The 23142-nt window shown below is 44.5% G+C and overlaps 3 protein-coding genes across 5 annotated transcripts; all 3 read left to right on the top strand.

Annotated features, from left to right (window-relative positions):
* Positions 1 to 586: 586 nt before the first annotated feature.
* Positions 587 to 13496, top strand: ttll6 (tubulin tyrosine ligase-like family, member 6). 3 transcript variants are annotated; one of them, XM_076034932.1, is made up of 17 exons: positions 587 to 724; positions 1940 to 2101; positions 3981 to 4124; positions 4309 to 4349; positions 4678 to 4796; positions 5256 to 5386; positions 5478 to 5634; positions 5717 to 5860; positions 6585 to 6670; positions 6770 to 6995; positions 7568 to 7746; positions 7857 to 8045; positions 8740 to 8905; positions 9256 to 9564; positions 9742 to 9813; positions 10745 to 10892; positions 11814 to 13496. In XM_076034932.1, exons 6-17 carry the CDS (start codon positions 5277 to 5279, stop codon positions 12056 to 12058), a joined length of 2031 nt encoding a protein of 676 aa, XP_075891047.1. In that variant the 5' UTR covers positions 587 to 724; positions 1940 to 2101; positions 3981 to 4124; positions 4309 to 4349; positions 4678 to 4796; positions 5256 to 5276; the 3' UTR covers positions 12059 to 13496. The 3 variants fall into 3 exon arrangements, with proteins under 3 accessions (XP_075891047.1, XP_075891046.1, XP_075891048.1); XM_076034931.1 differs by having other exon boundaries at positions 4255 to 4349; XM_076034933.1 differs by lacking the exons at positions 3981 to 4124; positions 4309 to 4349.
* A 2109-nt stretch (positions 13497 to 15605) lies between these two features.
* Positions 15606 to 19222, top strand: hoxb6b (homeobox B6b). Its single transcript, XM_076034943.1, has 2 exons — positions 15606 to 17510; positions 18820 to 19222. The coding sequence occupies exons 1-2, from the start codon at positions 17036 to 17038 to the stop codon at positions 19074 to 19076; spliced, it is 732 nt and encodes a 243-aa protein (XP_075891058.1). The 5' UTR covers positions 15606 to 17035; the 3' UTR covers positions 19077 to 19222.
* A 991-nt stretch (positions 19223 to 20213) lies between these two features.
* On the top strand, positions 20214 to 22667 carry hoxb5b (homeobox B5b). The gene is made up of 2 exons (XM_076034939.1): positions 20214 to 21072; positions 21541 to 22667. The coding sequence occupies exons 1-2, from the start codon at positions 20415 to 20417 to the stop codon at positions 21786 to 21788; spliced, it is 906 nt and encodes a 301-aa protein (XP_075891054.1). The 5' UTR covers positions 20214 to 20414; the 3' UTR covers positions 21789 to 22667.
* Positions 22668 to 23142: the final 475 nt, after the last annotated feature.

The following is a 23142-nucleotide window of genomic DNA, read 5'->3' as shown; positions in this document are numbered from 1 at the left end:
AACAAAGTCCATCCATCTGCCACTCGTCCAGTGAAATCCACCCTCAGTCTCCCTTCATAAAACGACAGTCACTCCAACTTCCCAAGAAGCAAGCTCCAGTCCAAAGGTGATCGTGCCTTCCTACTCTGAGGACCACCTGCAGGGCTCCACAGGTGACACCGTCTTCAGTTAGCTGTGTGTTTTTTTATGCTTCCATGTTTTTCTGCTTTTATCTTTGCAACACTTTGAGACATACTTATAATTAAATGTGCAATATAAATATCGACAACTAATTCAACCTGGAATATGTATCTGAAAGCATTAATTGTCTTACATTTATTAATTAATAATACATTGTTTAATGTGCATAAATAGTAAACCTACACAGACATTATTTATTTATTAGAGTAAATATATTTCGTATATTACCCACGTGAAATGTCACCAGAGCAGCTGAACTGCAATATGTGCCTGTGAATCCTCGTGCCTGTGCCTGTTTTCATCGATGAATTTCGCAACCAATCGTCAGCGGCAATACGTCACCGTGCCGGCTTCTGATTGGCTGAAGTACGGACAGGGGCGTTCCCTATATGGAGTCGCGGCGCGTGCAACTCAAATTCAGTCATGTTTCCATTAACAGCCAGTAAACCGGTAAACGGCACCGACGCACCTCGCGGCTGTTCAGTCCTTTTCCTCCTTTTATTTCCTCCACAAATAATCGGACGTAACACACAGGTTGACGCAGGTAACCTTTACGTTGCTTTTTTTTTAATTGTATTCATTCAAGTAATGTATGTTTAAAAAAAAAAAAAAAATGACCGTCGAGTGTTCAGCATTCTGTTGCCATGACAACCGCACACCGCGTAGTTAGCTTTGACTGCTGTTAGCGTTAGCTTTGTTTTGTGTCTTTTAACTTCAGTTAGTCGTGAAAAGGAGATCTTTTTGCCGAAACAGGTGATGAATCGATGAATGGTCATATGTGGTCATATGTGGACCAGACATACGAGTATGTCTGGTCCGCATCTTAACGCAGTTAAAGTCAAAACGTTTTTATGGAATTTGTTTTTGTTTTGTTTTGTTTCGGGTTTTTTTTTTTTTTTGGCGGTAATTTTATATTAAGGAATAACAGCGTGACTGTCCGACTGGTTAAGTGCCCACAATGCAGGGCGCAGTGAATTTATTATGTTTTTGTCACTGGGAGCTTTACGTACTTTCACTGCAGTTAAAAGGTCACCAAGAACGTGGTCATGTCACTTAAAAAAATATCTCTTCTTCTGTACTGTTGGGATTGACTGTTTTGTTGGAAAGCCTAAAAAACAAAACAAAACAGAAAAATCTGACTTTAAATGCTGCCAGCAGCAGCATCTGAAGCCTGCAGCTGGCATGAACTCTGCAAGCTAAGCAGGTGATTATCAGTGATGGGAGAGAACAAACTACACAACTCATCAAGCCATATTTTTAAACATTAGCAAGTGATCACCTAATATTTCCTGTGTTTTTAGCTGGCAATATGTGTTTTTAAGTCTTCATTATGAGCCAATCCATTCATTCATTCATTCATTTTCCATACCCGCTTAGTCCCGAGCTCAGGGTCACGGGGGTCTGCTGGAGCCTATCCCAGCTGTCATTCAATCTTAGCTAAAGTAAATATGCTGCTCCAGATTCTGCCTGCCACAGGGCTTTTCAGCACAGATTTGAACGCAATGACTCCGGGTGCTGAAAAAAGACCTCTCGGATTTCGGCCAACAAATATCAGAGATTATCCGTCTCGTGTCGCTCCCTGCCGAGGTCTCCTGCTCAGTTTTCCTCCATCATGTCAGATGGGATCAGGTGTTTGTCCACACAGCCTCTAATTGGTCACCAGATCCACTGCTGGGCCTGTTGCTGCAGTGTGTGTATCAATCTGAGCTGAACTGTCTCTAAAATGATAGAAATCTACTCATTGTGTTTGTTTGCAAAGGCGGCGGGGGGGAGGACAGGTTCGAGATGTCGCTCCATGGCTTGTTCTCTGAAAAGTGTGACGGCGTCCTGAAGGCCTCTTAAAGCAGCGGATGTACCGGATAGACGTGTGACGGGGCCAGCATCTCCCGCCGTTGTCCTTGCAAATGGCCTAACAACGCAGGTGGGTTGCAACTTTTTCGCTCACTCAAACACATCAGACAGGCCGGCTAAGTATTAGATATAGAAGAGTAATATAAGAGTACAAAAAGAGAAAGGATAGTCCCCTTACAATTAATCACACACCCTGTTCAACAGTAATACATTTAAGAAATTATCTTAGAAATCATGCAAATTAATTTTGACTGTTTGCACTGTAACAGTTTACCAGACAAACGTGGAGGTGCATTTTATTTTTAAGCATCACACTGCTTTTGTCAGCGGATGCCGATTTAGTTTTAGTCATAATTTAATCTTCTAAATTGTTTTAGTCTAGTTTCAGTTGCCGAAATATCGTAATCATTGTAGTCGACTAAAATTACAGTAGATTTAGTCGATTCCTAATATTTTCGCGCCACAGTTTTATTTTCTTTCATATCAAATGTGAAGTGCGTCCAAATGTCCTGTGGCCTCTTCCTCCCCGATGTTGACATTTAGTCTCAAATCAGTCTGTACCAGATCATCTGTGTGTACGTACTTTGTAACTTCCTGACCACTTTGCTCTGATTGGTTTTCTTCCCAACTCCTCCAGTGTCTTTCTAAATCCTCATTTCCTTCCACAGACGAAATGAGCTCTGATTGGATCTCGTCTCCGGCAGACATTTTCGTCACGTTTTTATTCGTTGACGACGATGTCAATACACCTCGTCATCGTCTTAGTCCTTGTGAATACATTTTTATTTAGTTATCGTCTGGTTTTCAAAAGAAAAAGGTCGTTGACGATAACTATGATAAAAAAAAAAAATTGTCAACAAAGTTAACATTGTTGCAGAGGTGACATTAGTCAAGTGTGTGTCTGCACACTCAGGGAGAACCTCAGAGAAGCCCTCCATGAAACTGAAACAGGATCCAGACTGAGGTCAATGGGGCGTCTCAGGCTGCCTCGAAGCTCGCCGCTCAAGGACAGGATTATCCAGATCACCTGATCACAGCACTGTCACCTGGCACTGCTGCCTCCCACGGCGTACCCGAGATGACTGGGCACCCCACCCCCACCCCCACCCCCATCATTATCACCAATTCATTTGAGCTGACCCTCAACTCACAAGACACCAGATAGGAGGCAGCTGAGGCGTTGCAGTGACCCCTGCTGGCTGCTGTGCGTTACATAAAAATATCTATATATATTTAACCCAAAATTGAACACTTTGTTTTAAATTTTAACCATAGAAGCCATGACATAATAATACATTTTATAATGTTGTAATTATTGTTGTTAACTAAAAGTTGTTTGCCAGCCATTTTCACATTTCCAACATGAGGATCAATTTGTGGCTTGAAAATAACATTTTATCGTGATATTTCTTTTACACATTCATCCCCACCGTCACATTGAATAATCATTGAATTAAAGCCTGCCCATCAGTGTTTTATTTAATTAATCTGTTAATCTGAAAGAAGATCCATAACAGATTACATAACGATGCGTAAGTACTGAATGATTGTTTATGCTATTATCTAATCCCATTTCAAGTTTTACCTTTAATAGCTTTGCACACACTCTGAATGATGTAACTGTTGCCTGGTGTCAGAGGTAATTCACCCTCGCTGTCACTCCACTGTCACCCTCGGTTTGTATTCGTCCTGCCACAGTAATTCTTGAATGTCCCAGCTGTGACAGCGTGCCAACAGCCAGAGCACTCACCTGATGAGAGAAATGGAAACGGAAACATGACCCCCCCCACCCCCGCCTCCTGCAAGCATGCCCGCACCCGCGGCCTGCGCTGCGTTCCGTTTGATTGGATTTCATTGTGGCGCTCAGGCCATTACAAGCAGCCCCTTGAAAACGAGCGGGCGGGTTTTGATCGCCTCCTATTCCTCTGCGCTTTATCGTGCACCTGCAGGATGGGTCTCCCTGAGGACACAGACGACGGTGCGTGTCAATATGAGCAGCGGGGAGAAGGAGGCGGCAGTGAGAGCCAAACAGAGAGCCAGGTGTCAAAGCCGCCGCCGCCAGTTGGCAAAAAGAAGAGAAAAGGCAGAAAGAGGTACCACAGTACACTGAAGACTCTGAGAGAAAATGTGTCACTTTGAAATTCCTGCCTTTTCAGTTGCCCCTTTGTGCTCACACCATTAAAATGAACGTAATCATTTGGTTGTTTGTTTGTTTTTTTTTAGCCGTTTGCAGCGATGCAGTTGTCTGTCCGTCTCTCTGTTTCTCCTTTCTTCCAGATGACTGTGGATCAGCCTCACCAACTGCAAATATGAAAGCGGTACGTGTTGGGAGCAGACTCAGTGGAGCCACAGTGGACACTTGCAACAGCTGATCATGCATGAGTTCAAGCCAGCCATTTGTCGAGTGACATTAGGCCTTTTCGTGGAGAATGCTGAAGCACATGTACCCAAAATGGCCAAAAACGTGTTGCATGTCATAATCTTCTGCCTTTGGGCAAAATTGTCATTTTTGTCTCCACAGTTCTGATTGTATGAAATCATTTCACAGTTGATTTTACGTAGCCACCATCCTCCGTGTCTTGATAACAAACCCACACGTGCAGGCCACAGTCACAACTCTCCTTCCTTTTTGCCTGTTGGTCTCAGTGCGGCGTGCTGCTCGGCGATATGGTCTCAGGGAGGCGCAAGAGGGTGAAGACTGGACCCTGTTCTGGACCGACTGCTCGGTGTCTCTGGACCGTGTGAAGGACCTGAAGCGTTACCAGGTATTTCACGCAATCTGCTCTCACACCGTCATCTGAAAGGGACGACTGGAACTGATTTAATCACACAGCTCCAGCTGAAAAATGAACTTGAGGCGGTGTTTTTCTTATTTTAATATCCTTACGCCTCAATGATGGTCTAATTTCAGGTTTTATTCAGCGGAGAGAGTGTTCATGGCTCAACAGTTTTTCATCTCAAATCACCGGCTTTTAATCTAAAGGGGAAAATTCAGTGATTGTGCGCTGAATGACCAGGGCGGAATGGATTATTTTATTCAACCTCACTTTCACTCTGCACAGTCTTATGCCCCTGGCTGTGTATGGAGTCGTTGGCATTCCATCAAATGAATGAATGAACGGTTTTTCTTTTGAAATTCATTTCGATGACTTAACTCAGTTAAAGTTCTTTTCTTTTTGACTGGATCTCATGTACTGTCCCTCTGCACATTTGTGTCTTTGCAGAAAATCAACCATTTCCCAGGGATGAGCGAGATCTGCCGCAAAGACTCGCTGGCCAGGAACATGAATAGGATGTTGAAGCTCTTCCCCAGAGACTACAACATCTTCCCCAGAACCTGGTGCCTCCCTGGAGAGTCGGTTTCTCGCTGCACTTTGCCAGAACCTATTTTTTTCACCCCCTCCGATTATCGTTCCACCTTCCGATGCCACTGTCTTGGTCCGCAGCTTCAGCGACTTCCAGGCGTACATCCGGGCCAAAAAGAACAAGACGTACATCTGCAAACCCGACACGGGCTGCCAGGGCAAAGGCATCTTCATCACCAGGTCCACCAAAGACATCCAAGCTGGAGAACACATGATCTGCCAGGTCTACATCTCCAGGGTGAGGTCCCGCTGGAGACCACATGCAGAGACGACTGTACATCATCCATTACATTCACACATTTGTCGTTCCCTCTCCGCAGCCTTTCATCATCGACGGATACAAGTTTGACTTGCGTATCTACGTTCTGGTGACGTCGTGCGACCCGTTCAGGATATTCATGTTCAAAGAGGGACTCGCTCGCTTCTGCACCACCAAGTACACAGACCCAACCAACAGCAACGTGGTAAGAGGCATTCAAACGGATGAAGTTCTGTGGTTTTTATTTTTATTTTAAGTCCAACCTCAACCTCTCCGTTTTCTGGTAATATGCACTGCAGCTCAAAATTTGGATTAATCCACAACAGAAACAAATAAGTAACTCAATTTCCTCCAATCATACACTGTGAAAATTAAAATAGCTCCATTTGTAAATGTATTTATTGTAAACCTCCCTTTGGATTGTGAAAATTTGTAATATCTTGTCTGAAACGTGGAACAACAAAGACAAAAAACTACTGACTACACTATTGGCAGCAAGTAAGAAATGTGTCACGAGGAAACGGTTGAAGATAGAACCACCCACCACTGATGATTGGATTGACATTAAATACGAAATATATGTTACGGAGAAGATATCTTATTCTCTCAAAGTTGTAAAAGAAAAGTTCTATTTCGACTAAAACAACTGATAGTCTGGGGAAAAAACTAGGAAGCCAAAATGGACAAATTCTCATGAACCTTATGTAATTGTTTATCTAAATATTCTTGAATGACTAAGTATGTAACTAATGTATGCAATGGAAATTTGCCTTTCCAAATAAAAAGATAATAAAAAAAAATAAAAAAAACTCTATTTGTGACTATAGGCAGCATAGCTGAGTTTTATTTTGTTGTTAAGTTTTCTTAAATACCCCGTACTGTACACAGGGATTGTAATCCTCTCTCCTCTTCTCTTCCTCCCTCTCCAGGATGACGTGTGCATGCACCTCACAAACTACTCCATCAACAAGAACAGCAAGAACTTTGTCCGTGACGAGGACACCGGCAGCAAGCGGTGAGGGCGGCGCTCTCCGCGTCTCGCCTCCTCGTGGCCGCCTTGTCTCCCCCTCACCACCCTTTGATTCATTTCAATATCCACGTGTGTTCCCAACAGAAAGCTGTCCACCCTGAACAAGCACCTGGAGTCCTACTGTTACGACACGGAGAAGATGTGGAGCGACATCGAGGACGTGATCATCAAGACGCTGATCTCGGCCCACCCGATCCTCAAGCACAACTACCACACCTGCTTTCCCAACCACACGGCCGGCAGCGCCTGCTTTGAGATCCTGGGCTTCGACGTGCTGCTGGATTACCGGCTCAGGCCGTGGCTGCTGGAGGTGAGAGACTCGGCATGTTGAATCTGTATTCATGTGACAGAATATTTATTTTATGTTTATATCCTAAGCTTTCTATGTTTCCTTCTGTTTCTTTTTTCTGTGATTACTTTTTTGTATCGACTAAAATTTTTAATTTCCCGTTTGAAAGGATCAACAAAGTTCTATCTAATCTAATCTAATCTGATAGCATCTTACTTAAATTGTTACACAGTTGATAGTTCCTCAAGCGCAGCATTTCCCAATTTTTTTTTAAAGGATGTATTTTTAATAGACATATATATATACTGTATATATATATTTATATACATATATATATTTCAGCTAATTATTTATAAAAACATATATACACATATGGGCATGTATTTTGCATTATAATGGCATTTTCATTTTTGTGCTGTGGAATAAATTTGGGTCTCGACTTCATGATCAGGAAAAAAATGTGCGTCCTGAGACTCCACCAGTTGAGCACCACTGACTCGAGCGCTGCAATTAGCTCATGTAAAGCATCATCCTAATGGAAAAAAAAAACACTCATAAACTCCTAGAATTTGTCTTTATTTGTCCTCGTCCAGGTGAACCACTCTCCCAGCTTCACCACCGACTCGCAGCTGGACCGCGAGGTGAAGGAGGCGCTGCTGTACGACACCCTGGTCCTCATCAACCTGGGTGCGTGCGACCGCCGCAAGATCACCAAAGAGGAGAGGCGGCGGGTGAAGGACAGGCTGCAGCACCACAGCACCAGAGAGGCCCGGTGGGTTCCACTCCATCCGGACAAATGGCGTGTGAAGGTCACGTGCGCGTTCCGACGGTTTGGCCTGTGTGTGTGTGTGTGTGTGCGCGTGTGTCTGTGTTTTGTGTCAGGTGCGAGGAGCTGCGTCAGTGCCAGGCGGCCACGGCGGAGCAGATGGAGAGGTACGAGGCCAAGCACCTGGGAGGCTTCAAGAGGATCTACCCGCGGGAGGGAGGCGAGAAATACGACAAGTACTTCAAACACAGCAGCTCGCTCTTCCAGGAGACGGCGGCGTCCAAGGCCAGAGAGGAGTGTGCCAGGTACCCGCAGCACACCCCCCTCCCCCCCCCCCCCCCCCAAAAAAAAAAAAAAGAAATCCCCTCACCACCACCACGGCAAAATCACACCCACGGTAGATTAAAGTGAGGGGAGGCGACTCGACATGAGAACATTGTATCTGCTCAGTTTGAGATTTTTGACGGATAGATGGATATAGATATTGATATGGCTATAGATATAGATAGATGTAGATAGATGCATAGAGTTAGATATAGATTGAATGTATGTATGTATGTATGTATGTATGTATGTACAGTGTACATATATACATACATACATGTATACATATGTATATAGTTACACAGAGATAGATATGTATAAATACAGATAGATACAGACAAACAGACATTAATACATACATACATACCTAGAAAAGTGCTATATAAATATGTATGTATGTATGTATGTATGTATGTATGTGTATACATATATATATACATATATATGTATATAAAATATAAAATATGTATATAAAATCTGTTATTACCATTATTATACATACATACATGTTGAATTCCCTTTAATCATAAGCTGTCAGAACTTTTAAAAGCTGTGTGTATGAATTGATTTGGATTGTTAAAAGCTGTCTGGCTCATATGCAATTGAAGTATTAAAGTCATTCACGCTCTCTCTCCCTTTCTCTTTCTCTAACGCTCTCTCTCTTTCTCTGTTCAGGCAGCAACTGCAGGAGCTGCGTCTGAAGGATGAGCAGAGGGAGCGAGAGCAGAAGGGAGCCAAGAGGAGAAGGGACCTGCAGGGGGAGACGGCGGGGGAGAGGGTCAAACCCCGTGCAGCCCCTCCGCAGCCCCCCGGGACCGAGTATTACCACGATGCGCCGCTGGTGAGGCCTCACAGTAACGCTATTAAAGCTGCAGTGCGCACAATAAACCACACGAGGGAGCCAACCAGCCTGTGATTAATGGTTCATATTCTGGCTGACCCCTCTGAGTAAATGAGCTCCTGGCACATTTGAATTAGCTGGAATGATAATCCCGTGCTTTATTTTATTTTGGATGTCTCTCATTTCAAATTCAAATATCTTTTATTGTCCAAATCAGAAGAACAAACAGTTTCATCAAGTTTAGGCAGTGACAGTAATTGCAAATATATTGCAAATGCTCTCTGGTGACTACAAGTACAGAGAGGCAATAAAAAGCAAATTGAATGAAATGTGTCCGCGTGTCTCTGCAGCCACTTACGTATAGTCCATTGGTGAAACCTGTGGAAGTGCAGGAGGAGCTGCATCCCGATCAGGAGGAAAAGCACGCCGAGCTGATGGAGCAGGAGCGGGTCCACGCGCTCCTGCAGAGGAAGAAGCTGGTGCAGGAGCTGGGGGTGGTGGAGCAACTCCGCCAGCTGCTGCAGGGCCACACGGCAGCAGCGGCGGCCGCAGCAGCAGCAGGAGGGGTAAGAGAGAGACGAGAAGGAGGGGGGATTCTGCAGGACAGCAGCAGCCAACAGCACAGCAAGCAGGCTCATCAGAGGCAGCAGCAGAACAAGGTGACCACAGAGAATGACAAGTGTGAACACTCTGCTTTGTTTTGTTGAACAGCAACAAACCAAAGTGAGCAACAGATAAAAGAAAGATAGATATCTGTCTCTCCATGGCCTCGTTGCTTTATTGAAGATGATTGTTTTCATGGGAGATGTTACATATTTCCTTTGTCTTTATTCCAGGTGGACACTTTGCCACAGTTTTACCAGAGGAAGAAGCAGCAGCCGCAGCCCTGCTTTCAGATCCCATCACAGGTAAATCACAAGACCCATTTGAATGATCTTATAATTCAATGAGAAAAAACTACTCAATTACATTGACGTTTGATAAGAATGATGATGATTATTATTCATTTTCCAAAAAAGATAATAACATTTTTGTCATTCATTATTAGTGGCAACTATACCAACAGTATACAACAATATATAACTATAGTACAATAGCATCATTTTATTTAGTTTATTTTTAAAATACTAATGCATTTATATGCATTTTACATTTTATTATATAATATTAGATTTAAACAACAATATAAATAAATAGTAAAACATATTTTATAATATAACACTACTAAATAGTAGTTGTAAATAGTAATGCATATTTACTGTGCTGTTTAAAAAAAATCAAATCCTGTGGATAAAAAAAAATCAATCCCTTGTTCAATTATTTTCCAAATTTATTAACATTATAGAAAAATTACAGGAGAAGAAAATAGTATTTAAAAATATTTGCATGTCTTAAAATCAAATGATTCCTTGTGAAATTCTACAGTCCTTTCTTTTTTTTAAAAAAACAATTTCAATATCAATTACTGCACCTCTATATAAAACATTTAAAATTGTATTAAAATTAATTAATTTTTTAGCCATAGTCATTCTAGTAAAAGTTTTTTTGTTTTGTTTTTTACATTTTGTAGCTTCAGTTTTCGGTTTTATTTCTTACACCGAAAATATGAAATATTTCAAATATTCCAAATACCCCCCCCCCAAAAAAAAACCAAACCAAAACAAAACAAAACAACAAAACAAAACAAACAACTTTCACCATTTTATGAACAAACACTGGTCAGCCAAACCATATTAATCATACTTGTCCGTCACACAGCGTTAACATTGCTTTGCCCACAATGTTCAGTGTTAAACCCATGTGGTGGGAGGATTAAAACGTCACAGTGTCACTGTACAGCAGCACGTCCACTCGCACCTGACTCAGCAGCGCCCCCTCAGGCCCATGATGGAGCAAGCGAGCCTGGTCGAGTCTGAGCTCCAGAACCCCAGCAGAACTGCAGACAACAGGACAAGAAACATCAGCTCCCAGAGGAGTTTCTGGCCAGGTGAGAAGAGTCAAATAGTTACAGTAATAGTTCAGCGATGCAAGGGGGTTCTATCTGGCTTTTTACATTTGATTAAAAGAAAAAGAAAACAAAAAGACAAGTAACTTTAGCCAATTTTTTTTCTAATCAACAACTTAAAATATGTTTTTTGTTTTTAGAAAACATATTTTCTAAAAAATATGTTTATTGCCATGAGTGTCACCATCCACTCATGGCAATAAATGAAGCAGTCAAAAGGAAACTTGCATTATGGAAAATTCTTATATTCACTGCTTAAACTGAAAAAAACAACCTTTAATGTAAAAACACGAGAAAGTAGCACGTTTCTTTTTCTTTTTTTTTTGATTGTGACATCAATTAGACAAATGTGGATCTAAAGCAGGTGGGCCACACTTGCTTTTTGACTGGTGGGCCACAATGGGTTGTAAAATTTGACTGAGGGGGCTGGAGCAGCAGCAGATGGATGGAGTGTTCTGGTGACCCACCTCATAGGAGGAAAAAATGTATCATGGGATTTAGAAAGCATGTGCTTTAATGTCTGTTGAAAATTGACCAATGCAAAACTACCACAAAATCTGTGTCTTTGAAGCTGCACAGTATTTAGCTCTTTATTGAAAGGACTCTTAAAACTGAAAAAAATGGATGAAATACAGCTTTTATTTTATATTTTATGACTTTTTCACTATTAATATCATCTCTTCAAGTTGGACAGGTCGGATTAAAAAGCTTAACCAGCCGCATATGGCCCCCAGGCCGTTTGCCCATGCCTGATCGAAGGAAACATTTTATACATACAGATACATAAAACAGATCAAGTGGATGTTGTTTGAAATTTTCCTCCAACACATAAAGAAAATAAAACACACCTGAGAGCAACGTGAAAATGAGAGGCCGACATTTGTACCTCTGTCTCCTCCCCAGCCAGCAGCGCTGCGGCCCTTCGGCGGGACAGCAGGAGCAGCTCCTCCTGTCCCGTCAGCTGGCCTCGTGCAGGGGTCCTGGGCGCCCCTCAGGACGGGCCGCATGGCAGCGTGGCCCGCGACCCTGCCGCCCTGCACAGCCTCTTCGTCATCTCCACCAGAGCCCCTCTGCTCAGGAGGCCTGGCTTCTCTCACATGGTGCGCAACTCTTCCCACGGAGCCCCTCAGCACGGTAAAGGCCAGTGAGGAGCAGGACCCCCACCCACCACCACCACCCCCACCCCTCAAACACACACACACACACACACACACACACACACACACACACACACACACACACACACACACACACACACACACTCCCCAGTCCAGGCCTGATGCTGCATGCGCTGCAGTGGCCGTAGAGACACACAGAGCCGAGAGGGTTCCGAGGATTCAGCCTGTGGAAATGTAGAAATGTGCTGCATTCAGGGACATGTGGACAACCTGCAGTTCATGACTTGTGTTCTGCAGAATCGGCACTATGGCTCTCCAACCGCTTCTACCTCCAGCGTTCGCCACATGAGATGTGTGTCGTAATCTTTTTGCTCTCACGGAACCTCGACTTCAGTGCCAAAAATGAAAGCAATAAAAAGGGTAATTTAATATGAACAAAGTGCATCAGGATCTATTAAACTCTACGGCTATTGGGTGTTGATGAGAGTTGAGAATGGGCTCACACATTTCCAAGTGTATCATTTTCATAAATATGTAAAGTTTATAATTTTAAACCTGCTAACAGGATATAAAACACAAATGCTTCTGCACAACGGTAGCAGTCCAGTGAAAATCTAAAGAGAATATATTTTTTACCTTTTCTATTTGGTTTTCTGATATTTTTTTGATTTTGTATTTAATATTTTTTTCAAAAGATGTATGTGTGTTTTTAAATGCCAACTTTTGCTCTCGACATTTCTTAAATACAATTGCTCCCAAGAAATTCAAAGAAGCCATAAAGTTTTTACAACACTGCTGCAAAGGCCTTTTTTGTTGTAGTTGTTTAAAGAATGAAAGAAAAAAAGGAATTTCACTCTCACAAGGAGTTTTTTTTTTTTTTTTTAAAGCAGAGTGTGCAAAAAATGGATTATTCGTGTTTTATGAAAGCTAAAATTGGTTAAGTAATTGAGGAATTCGGTTTTACGAGCTGTATAAAACTCATTAAATCTAAATTAATGTGAGATTTGATCTGCTACATTTTAATTAACCCTCTGGATGAATTTCATTTTAAATTAAAACTCAGATAAAGCAGGCAGACGGAAGGAAGACACTCGGAGGCCTCTTAGAAAAAATAATAAGAAAAGCTTTTACACAGCGTTCAATTGATGTAATTGAGCCTTATCGAAATATGCTTTTTTTGTTTTGTTATTTTGAATAGCGTAAAATGATGACTCCAAAGCTATGTTATTCAAACATTCAAATTCAAACCATTTCGTCGTCTTATTTAAGGTTCTCCCCCAAATTCCAAACACATAAAAAAAACCGTGAAACGTTTCAGGAATTTATGGTTTTATTGCATCTATAAAAGTCGGAAACGGTCGGTTGGAGGAGGAAACGTTTGTTCGCATGAGTGAAAACGAAAAAGAAAAGGTTTAGAAAAAAAAAACCTAGCCTAAAGACTCGAATTGGCGCAAAGATGTTTTTTTTTTTTTTTTTTTTAAATCTGCCGTGATGACCAAAAGTTGTAAAAAAGTACTAAAAAAAAAAAAAACTTTTGAAAGTTTTCTGTGACCTTAAAATGCGCCTGTGGTCTCACATCATTGCACTTTCCCCTCTCCTCCAGTTAATGTGAAGCCAGAGGAAGAAATCCTCTTTTTATTTCTTAGAACTAATTACAAATGTAGCCTAATCCAACTATATATATATATATTGCAATTTTGGAAAGGTCGAAAGTGTCAAAAGACGATCCAAATAATTATTAACAAAATATGGGCGGAGAAAACGAATGACACAAAGTGAGATTTTGGAGGATTTCAGCTAAAAAATAACCAGCGCTTAATTGGCGCCTTTCGGGACAAAACAGACACAACCGTGATTGGAAAACCGATAAGAATATTTCCAAACCTTGGAGCAGAAAGCAGCAGCTGAACCACGGAAACACCTTGACGGCTCCCACACCTCGCCCTCCCTTTATCATCCCTCTCCCTAATTCCCGCATCAAGTTTTCAAACATCTCGGGCCTCGCACCAAAAAACCAAAGATGGCGATGGGAGAGAGCGGCGTCCCAAAGCGCCAAAAAAAAAAACCGACCGCTGTTTATGAAAATTTACAACTTTGCCGGGGAAGTTTACGACTCGGCGGGCTTGCGGATTGGTCGCCGGCGGTCATGTGGACATGGAGGAATGGGAACTTATTTCCCATGAGGTTATATTGCAGCTGCTGTTTTCGGGGTGGCTCACTCACTTAACTCTTGTAACACAAACCCTTTCTTGGCTTCTTTTTTTGTGGCTCCTGGACGTGCGTCATTTTGCCCCCCTTCATCCAGCACCTCCACCTCCACCTCCACCCCCACCCCCTCCCAAAAAACATGGAGTCTCCGCGCTGCGACGGGGCTGTGCGCGCCGAGCTAATGTGCCGCTTGATGTGCGTGAAAATGAGGGATGATCGCACTCGCGGACGGTGGGATTACCTTGGTAAAAATCACTTGAACAAAGTGGGGCATTCTTCTCTCCTTCTTTGCACCCTGCTGCTGGGAGTTGGCGGACTGAGAGGAGGCGAGCGCAGCTCCGGCGGAGTGGCAGCCACGCAGGGATGATGGATTATCAACAAAGGTAAGGGGCGCCGTCACACGGACGCAGCACACCGGCCATTAGCGCCGCCGCGGAGCGACTCTAACTGCGGCCTGAGCCAGTGAAAATATCAGCGATCAGCGGCGGAGGAAGAGACGTTTTCTCCGCTCATTTGTTATGTTTTGCCATTTGTTAGCGCTGTGTTGCTATTCACAGCCGGTTGCGGATCTGCGCGTTTAAACCCTGAGATGCTGCTGCTGCTGCTGCTGCTGCGGAGGCGCATTCAAAGGGCTCCAACACATATTGGAATTTGCCTGCCACTGAATGGAAATGAAATGAATGTTTGTACAGTTTTGGGGGGTGTTTAGGAGACTGGTGAGGTGACGTGATGAGGAGTGGCTGCAGGCCAGAAAGTCACGGCCATGACGCTGATGGTGCGGTGATGGCGCGGTGATGGTCATGCAGGCCCTGCGCCGCCATATATAAGATTGTTTTTCCTCCCACTGAAGTGTTCTGCATTCAAATGTTTAACTTTATAAACTTAGGATTTCTGTTTATTCAAGAAAATGTCCCAAAAAAAGATCCAGCGTTATTCGTTTTGAGCGACGCTGCTCGCTCATCCTATTTCTATGTCTGTTCCCTTTGTCCTCATTTGGCTCAAGTTTTCCTTTTATATTTCATCTTTTTCGTCTCCGTTTGGTTTCCGCTGCCTATGAAGACTTTGTACGACCTATTTCGATCTTTAGATTTAATCTACCACCTTTTCCTGATGTGGAAAAGCCAAAGCGGTCCTGTGTGTGACGCTGCCTCCAGATGTGTAGCAGCTGCCAGGCTGCGGCCTGCTCGGGCAGCGGCGCTGTTTAATTACTGCTCCAAAAATAAATAAATCAATATTCACTTTAAATTAAACCTCCATATGAAACTGTTCACCAAATATTGCCTGGCTCATCTTTATCAAAAACAAAGTCCAATTTTCTGTATATGTTGATTTTAAAAAATAAATAATTAAAGAAAATGAAATCATTAATTCAATAAATTATTTTCAAACTAGGTTTACAAATCAAAATGTTTACATCAATGTTTTCTCTCTTATTTTTTTCTCTATTTTAAGTGTTTAGCACCATGCACTAATTGATTTTTTTTTACATTCGTTTTTCCAAAGATGAAGATGAGGCTAAGATAATTAGTCTTGTTTTTATTTAAAATTTTAATGTATGAATGACAATTCCTGAAGGAAGCATTTTAAGCACGATAAAGCACAAGGTAAAGTTTTGTACAGTAATACAACAGTAGAGGTTTTTTAAACAGCAACCCAATGAAGCTGCACTGACAAACGGACTAATTATAACGACACTAATGCTTTTGAACGAGTCTAATGGAGGCTGTTGGAAAAAAGCGAATCTATCAGGTTCGACTGTTCATCGACAGCAGCATTTACTGATCGAATCCGTGACTTATTTATTCCATACTCACGGGGTTTATTTTAATTGGAGAGGAGAAGGGAAAACAGTCTCCACTTGAGGATGCTGCTGTTGATGGGATGGACACTGCTCTTGCGCCGTGTGTGGAGCTCGTTGTGAAATCCTCCCTCCGGTGATGAGTGGGGGTGACATTGAGGCCGCGCGGCTCGTCGTGTGTCCTTCTCACGTCGTCCACACCCGCTCTGGTGGTTTCTGCCGTGTCTGGCAACCAGAAAACATTGTTCCATTTGTGTGTTTATCAGAAGCTGATGTATTAAACACGAGTCTGAGTTTGAAGCTTGTTGGAGGATGAGGGTGACACATGCAGGTTTGCCTGTCAGTTGTGCGTAAAGGGAAACAACGCGCAAAAATGATTCGAAAGCAATGTTTTGCTTTTTCTTATGCGCGCGTGTGCTTGTGATACGAAGAGAGAGAGAGAAAGAAAGAAAGAGGGAGAGAGAGAGAGAGAGAGAGAGAGAGAGAGAGAGAGCTTGCCCTGCCTTTTCATCATTCATAACAAGAGGTCTCAACGCTCCTGCGCTCTGAATTTGCATGAGATGAAAAGTGTCCGCAGAAACGACTTGTGCTATATGCGACACGCGTTTAATTAATTAATTTATTTATTTATTCATTTTAAAACATGTGCGTTCACTTCTAAAAGTCGGAATGCGCGTACGCGTGCGTCAAGAGGCACGGGGGCAGGCTGTGGAGCGCCAAAGCTTCGATTCACCGCGGGGGGACCCTTGCGCGCAACAAGAGCCCCCCCATGGGTGCAATAGTGTAAGCACAGGCGGCGGTGATTGGCCAGAGGTTGATCAGATGGTACACTTCCCCTCTGTATTGAGTGGCACCTCGCGGCCTCCCCACCCCTCCCACCCCCACCCTCCCCCCTCTCGGCAAAAACCAAATCTCGGATAAAGTAATGGCAAAAGCAGTTGGACTATAAAAGACAACAAATCATATTCCTCCGGAGTATATACACCCCCGTTGTCCACCCAATGAGTTCCTATTTCGTAAACTCAACTTTCCCCGTGTCTCTGCCGGGAGGACAGGACTCCCTCCTGGGCCAGATACCGCTCTACTCCTCGGGATACACCGACCCGTTAAGACACTACTCGAACGCGGCCACGTATGGAGCGGCCAACATGCAGGACAAGGTTTACCCGGCGTCCTACTACCAGGGGACGGGCGCCGCCGCCGCCGCCGCCATTTACGGGCGGGCGGGCGGCGGCGGCGGCGGCGGAGCGCCGTGCGACTACACCCCGGTGGGCGCTTTCTACAAGGACGCGGAGGGTTCGTGCGCCTTCTCGAGCCGCGACGACCAGGCGCTGTTCGTCACGCAGGAGCACCCGCAGCGCAAAGCCGAGTGCCCGGAGCAGGCTGTCAGCATGGTGGGCGGCGGCGGCGGCATCGACGACAAGTCCTCCTCGCTCATCTACCCCTGGATGCAGAGGATGAACGCCTGCTCGGCCGGTGAGTTGCGTGGCATCCGCAGAGTGCGCCTTTTGCAAGTCTTGTTGTTGTAGCGCGGAGGGTATAGCGAAGCGCACGGGGGCGCAGTGGCCAGGCAGCCCTGACGCGCACGCACGCACGCACGCACGCTCATGGTCAGAAACATCTCGAAATAATAATAATAATAATAATCTGATTTTTGCGGCGATTTGGAAAATCTGAATTTTCCGTATTTGTGTGTGTTAGTGTGAGTGCGAATGGTTGTTTGTCTTTGTTCGTCTCTGTGTGGCCCTGCGATGAACTGGCGACTTGTCCAGGGTGTCACCCTGCTTTCACCCCTGTGACAGCTGGGGTGGGCTCCAGCAGACCCTCGCAACCCTGAGTGCAGGAAGAAGCGGGATTTGAAAATGGACGGGTGGATGGATGGATGGGTGATTTTTGCGGCGAAAACTTCAACAACAAAAAAAGTCTGAAGAATTTCAATTCGGAGCGGTTGCGCCCCGCTTTCCTCGCGCGCCTCCGGGGCTTTGAAGCTGCAACATCAATATCACACGCGCGCGCACGTACAAGCAGCCACTGACTTGGCCCTGCGTGCGCAGAGCTCCACAGCTCGTGTCACGCGTCATTTTCTTTTGAAATAAAATACAAGACGTTGTTTTCTTTAATGAGCGTCATCGCGATTATAGGAGAGAAATTCTCGTCCAAAACGTGATTTCAGGCTAAAGATAAAATGAGGGAGATTCGTGTTGAACATTTGCCCGCCGTGGCTTTGACTCCAGAGCCTCTTACTGTAATGTCAGAGAACAATAAACTGCGGGCACCAGAAGGAAAACACACGGAGGTCACTTTTACGCACCGCGTAACAGGCGCGTTCGTGTCCACAGGCTATTGTGCCTCTATTAACGGCGTCATTCAAGGCTGCTTTTTTTAAAAAAAACAAAACAAAACAAAAAAACAAAAAATAAAAACAACAGGGAAATACACAACACACCGCTGCTTCGTTGTCGGCCGTTGTGTTATAATAAAACACTGCAATGAGAAAATGCATTGTTGGTTTTCAACTATGCTTTTAAATAAGACACATTGGCATTAAGGTTCTGTGCAGGTTGTTGTGGCCGTGCACTGCTTTTTTAATAACATAAACAGTAGGCCTCTTATTGCTTCTATAGTCTGAGTAAAATGTGGAATAAATGTATCAGACGTGACGTCATATTTTTGTTCCTCTTTTTGTTCCTCGCACACTCAACCCCAAAATTCCCAACCCATATATTTTCTGAAAACACAGCATTTAACCACGGATCGCTCTTTTCATTTTCTTCTCCCCCTCCAGGACCGTTTGGCAACAGCGGCCGCAGGGGCCGACAGACCTACACCCGCTACCAGACTCTGGAGCTGGAGAAGGAGTTCCACTTCAACCGCTACCTGACCAGGAGGCGCCGGATAGAGATCTCTCACGCCCTGTGCCTGACGGAAAGACAGATCAAGATCTGGTTCCAGAACCGCAGGATGAAGTGGAAAAAGGAGAACAAACTGCTCAACCCCACAAAGACAGCCGAGGAGGAGGAGGAGGCGGAGAAAAAGAGCTAGAGGGACACTTCGAAGAAATGGGCTGGGGTTGGAGGCATGCGTGCGTGCGGGCGCGTGTGTGTGTGTGTGAGTGCGTGTGTTCGTGCGTGCGCGTTGTGCGCGCACACACTTCCACCCAAAAATAAATAAATGAATAAAAAAAACAACAACAAAGTGCTGTATTATTTTCCTTGTAGATAACGTGCCGCAAGCCTCCTGTTGGACACGTGTAAAGTGGTAGACCCTTTTTCTTGTGTGCACGGTGACAGCTTACAACCGGCTCCTCCTCTGTTCGTGCTCGTGCTCGTGCGTTTGTTTAGGGGACTATGCAAAAATCCGCCAAAATGTAAATACATTTGTAGTGTTTTAGTTGGGGACGACGATGATGATGTTACCTCATGATGGTGTAGACCTGCTGAGCTGCTGCTGTCTTGGTTTGACTCTCTGTTCTCCCTCAACATCTTGTGCTGTTTGTTGCTCCTTGTGTTAGTCTCTCGTTGTGATATAGTCACACACACTTGTACAGACGGGAGGGGGGGGGATGAAATGCTTCCCTTTGTTATTTATTGTTGTTCACTTGTGTTTCAATGCACATCTGGATCTTGTGTGCAATATTTTGTGTAGGACAAAAAAATTGTAAATACAAAAATAAAGGCTTTTTGATGTACATTGGAAAATGTCTGCACGTCATTTGTGCTCAAAACAGGGAAAGAAATTATCAATACTTGCAAAAACTATAATCCTAGTTCTGTTATTATTATTCATATTATTACCGGCTGCGCAGCCGCAGCCTTTGGGGGACATTATGCCACGATAAATTTTAAATAAAACTAGCGCGGAGATTAAAATAATTTTCACTTTGACAGGGACGCGCGTAAAGCTGCCAACGGCGCGCCTGATAAGTCTGCGTTATGTGTTTACCTGAGCCTTTTGTGGCCTGTTTTATCAGCGCCGTTACATAAATGATGGATGCGCTCGAGGCCCCTGACAGCCTCTAACCGGGTTGGTGGGGGCGGAGGGGGACAGTACCGCAGCCTTCCGCAAGATGGCGCTCTCTGCCTGCGCGCCTTCTCGGGGCGCAGCGGGGAGGCACCATTGACTGGAGCCTAACGACCATTATTTCGTCATCATTTGTAACCATGGAGCATGAATTACCTCTTGAAGTCATCAGTGAGGATTTACGACTGGTCAACAAAGGCACGTGATTCTCGAACGCTCTCCCATATTTGGCCGCATACCTGGCAAAGTACAGTAGGGCTTCATTGCTTATAATTCATGATTGCGTCCATAAATCGTGCAAGCAACACAAGGATTATAGCGACAAAGATCTACAAATCGAGGCTTTAAAAATCCAAGCAAATGAGCTCTTACTTTGTAAACTCGTTCTCAGGGCGCTATCCGAATGGCTCCGACTATCAGTTACTAAATTATGGGACTAACGGCGCGGTGAGCGGCTCCTTCAGAGACCCTGGCACCATGCACTCCGGGTCTTTCGGCTACAACTACAATGGCATGGACCTAACCGTGAACCGCACCAACACCGGCAGCCACTTCGGGGCCGTGAGGGACGACGCCCGGGGATTCGCGCCGGACGCCCGCTACAGACAGACGCCCAACTGCTCGCTCGCCTCTCCGGAGCCGGTGCCTCCGTCGTGCGCCACGGTCAGCCGGGAGCCGCTGGAACTAAAGAGTCCCTCTCCTCCCACTGACCGGAGCTCGACCTCGGCCGTTCTCAACAAGAGCGGCGGCGCCCATTTCACGGAGATCGAGGACGCCACCATCGGCTCCGAGACCGAGGAGGGCGCGCACAGCAGCGGCGGAGGTGGTGGCGGCTCCGGCGGCGGCTCCGGCGTTGCACCCCGGGCGCAGCAGCAGCAGCAGCAGCAGCAGCAACAACAGCAACAGCAACAGCAACAGCAGCACCAGGAACCCAACGCCACCTCGTCCACTCCCACATCCAACGACTGCCAAACGCCACAAATATTCCCCTGGATGAGGAAACTGCACATAAGCCACGGTACATTCACACGTCTCACACTCGGTTCTGACTGGCGGTGTCACGCCGGCGGTGCGTCGTAAATCTGTCAGGTGTTGCATGAGTGAGCAGCTCGGTGTGGATGCTCGGTGTTTGTTTTAAGTCTTTATGGGGGCTGTTTGCTGCCGGCGGGGTTGGAGGTTAACTGCCGCCGGAGCCTCGCAGAGGACGCGCGGTGAAAAGGTGGGGAAAAATGTTTTGCAGGTGGGGCGGCGGCGGGGGGTGCTGGGGAGGCTGCAGGCGGGTTGCAGCGCGACATGACCGGGCGTAAGAGAACCGTGGAGTGTTGATATGTGTCGTGCTGGTTGCATGCTTCCACCCTGCATCGTGTCATCTCATGTTGAGACCCCTAACAATAGCCCAATATATATTACAAAAAAAGCCTTCTCTTCTTCTTCATCCTCTTCTTCTTCTTCTTGCACTTGCTAATGCTGTGGATTTTCTGTGTAGATATGACCGGACCTGACGGCAAACGGGCCCGAACCGCGTACACCCGCTACCAGACGCTAGAGCTGGAGAAAGAGTTTCACTTCAATCGGTACCTGACCAGACGGCGGAGGATAGAGATAGCCCACGCCCTGTGTCTTTCCGAGAGACAGATCAAAATCTGGTTTCAGAACCGCAGGATGAAGTGGAAGAAGGACAATAAGCTGAAAAGCATGAGCCTGGTGACGGGAGGCAGCGCCTTCCACAACTGATGATAACTTGTCTTTTTATCCGTTCCGTGCGAGTGTGTGGTGTGTGTTTGGGGAGGGAGAGGGGGGGAAACAACAAAAGGAGAAATTAGTTTAAAGAAAAAAAAAAAGAAATAAAAGAAATAGGAATCCATGAGTACTGTATTAAAAAAAAAAGAAAAAAGCGCAGCACCTTCCAGCATGTCGTTGTGATAGAAACAAAGTATTCTGTGGTCTTAAACTGACTTTTTTTTTTTTTCCCCGTTGGCTGTTGTTGTAGCTTGTAGGTGACGTCCTATGGGGGGTTTAAAAAAAGATGTAAATATTGTCAGGGGTGTTTATTGTCCATGCTTTCTGCTCTCTCTCTCTCTCTCTCTTTATCTTTCTCTTTCTCTGAAGGTGTTTAAACTCAAGCTCTTAATTGTGACGGTCTAAGCAGGAGTAAATATCCATTTGTACAGTCGTAAAGAAAAGGAATTTAAAAAAAGGAAAAAAAAAAGTCACATTTCCAAACCGTAATGCTGCTCTTCGTTGAATGTAAACCGTAATGTACTCCGGGGGCCATTGAAGCGCTTTAGTGTCAGTTTTACTGCTATTTTTGATCTTGTGGCCAAATCCGTAAACTTTCCTAAACAAGCCAATGTGTAGCTCTGTAGGATATTTTGTGCATCTATGACGATGATGATGATTATTATTGTTTATAACTAATTATGATCAATGCAAATGTACTCAACCTGTCAATGTGATAAACTTTTAGTGCAAAGGGTATACTGTGGACATAGACAGTGATGTAAGCTTCTTATTTTCCCTTCTTTTTTTTTTTTTTGCCAATACGCTTTTTGTATTTGTAAGTGAACTCATAGCGCTTGGAAAAAAAATAAAGTTTCTCTCAATTGCTTTAAAGGTGTCTCGATTGTGTTGGCAAATGGAATACGTAGCAAGCAAACATCGACAATAAAAATACTAACACTGCCAGTAATTCGTTCGGGTTTTTTTTATAAAAAAAAATATTGTCATTGGCGCAGTGACGCATCTGCATTAAAATAGCCCCCGTCGCTTGTTAGAGTTGTGTTGAAACTTTCCCAAAAAATTTACCATGTGACAACAACAAACGTCACACCAACATATTTTCAGACGACGATCTTTTTAAACGTTTGTGAAAGTGTCACACACACACACACACACACACACACACACACACACACACACACACACACACACACAGACACACACACACAGACACACACACACACACATACAAAATAACATTTCTTTTCAAACTTACCTCTTGTGACCTCTCTGCGGCATGACGCGCAATTGCCATGTGGTTCCACTGTGTTAGTGGAAATATTCCGTAAAGTAAAAAACAAAAAACAAA

This window comes from Nelusetta ayraudi, unplaced genomic scaffold, assembly GCF_046127955.1.
Source record: "Nelusetta ayraudi isolate G7.1 ecotype Tasmania unplaced genomic scaffold, CSIRO-AGI_Nayr_v1 ptg000042l, whole genome shotgun sequence".
Taxonomy (NCBI): domain Eukaryota; kingdom Metazoa; phylum Chordata; class Actinopteri; order Tetraodontiformes; family Monacanthidae; genus Nelusetta; species Nelusetta ayraudi.
Note: the sequence above shows the minus strand (reverse complement) of the source record. Positions and strands in the feature narration are given on the sequence as shown.

Coding starts and splice junctions, on each gene's coding strand:
- ttll6 (XM_076034933.1), top strand. CDS start 5,277: ATGAGCGAGATCTGCCGCAAAGACTCGCTGGCCAGGAACATGAATAGG. Junction 9,565..9,741: donor AGAGGCAGCAGCAGAACAAG/GTGACCACAGAG, acceptor TCTTTATTCCAG/GTGGACACTTTGCCACAGTT. Junction 9,814..10,744: donor GCTTTCAGATCCCATCACAG/GTAAATCACAAG, acceptor GTCACTGTACAG/CAGCACGTCCACTCGCACCT.
- hoxb6b (XM_076034943.1), top strand. CDS start 17,036: ATGAGTTCCTATTTCGTAAACTCAACTTTCCCCGTGTCTCTGCCGGGA. Junction 17,511..18,819: donor GATGAACGCCTGCTCGGCCG/GTGAGTTGCGTG, acceptor CTCCCCCTCCAG/GACCGTTTGGCAACAGCGGC.
- hoxb5b (XM_076034939.1), top strand. CDS start 20,415: ATGAGCTCTTACTTTGTAAACTCGTTCTCAGGGCGCTATCCGAATGGC. Junction 21,073..21,540: donor GAAACTGCACATAAGCCACG/GTACATTCACAC, acceptor TTTTCTGTGTAG/ATATGACCGGACCTGACGGC.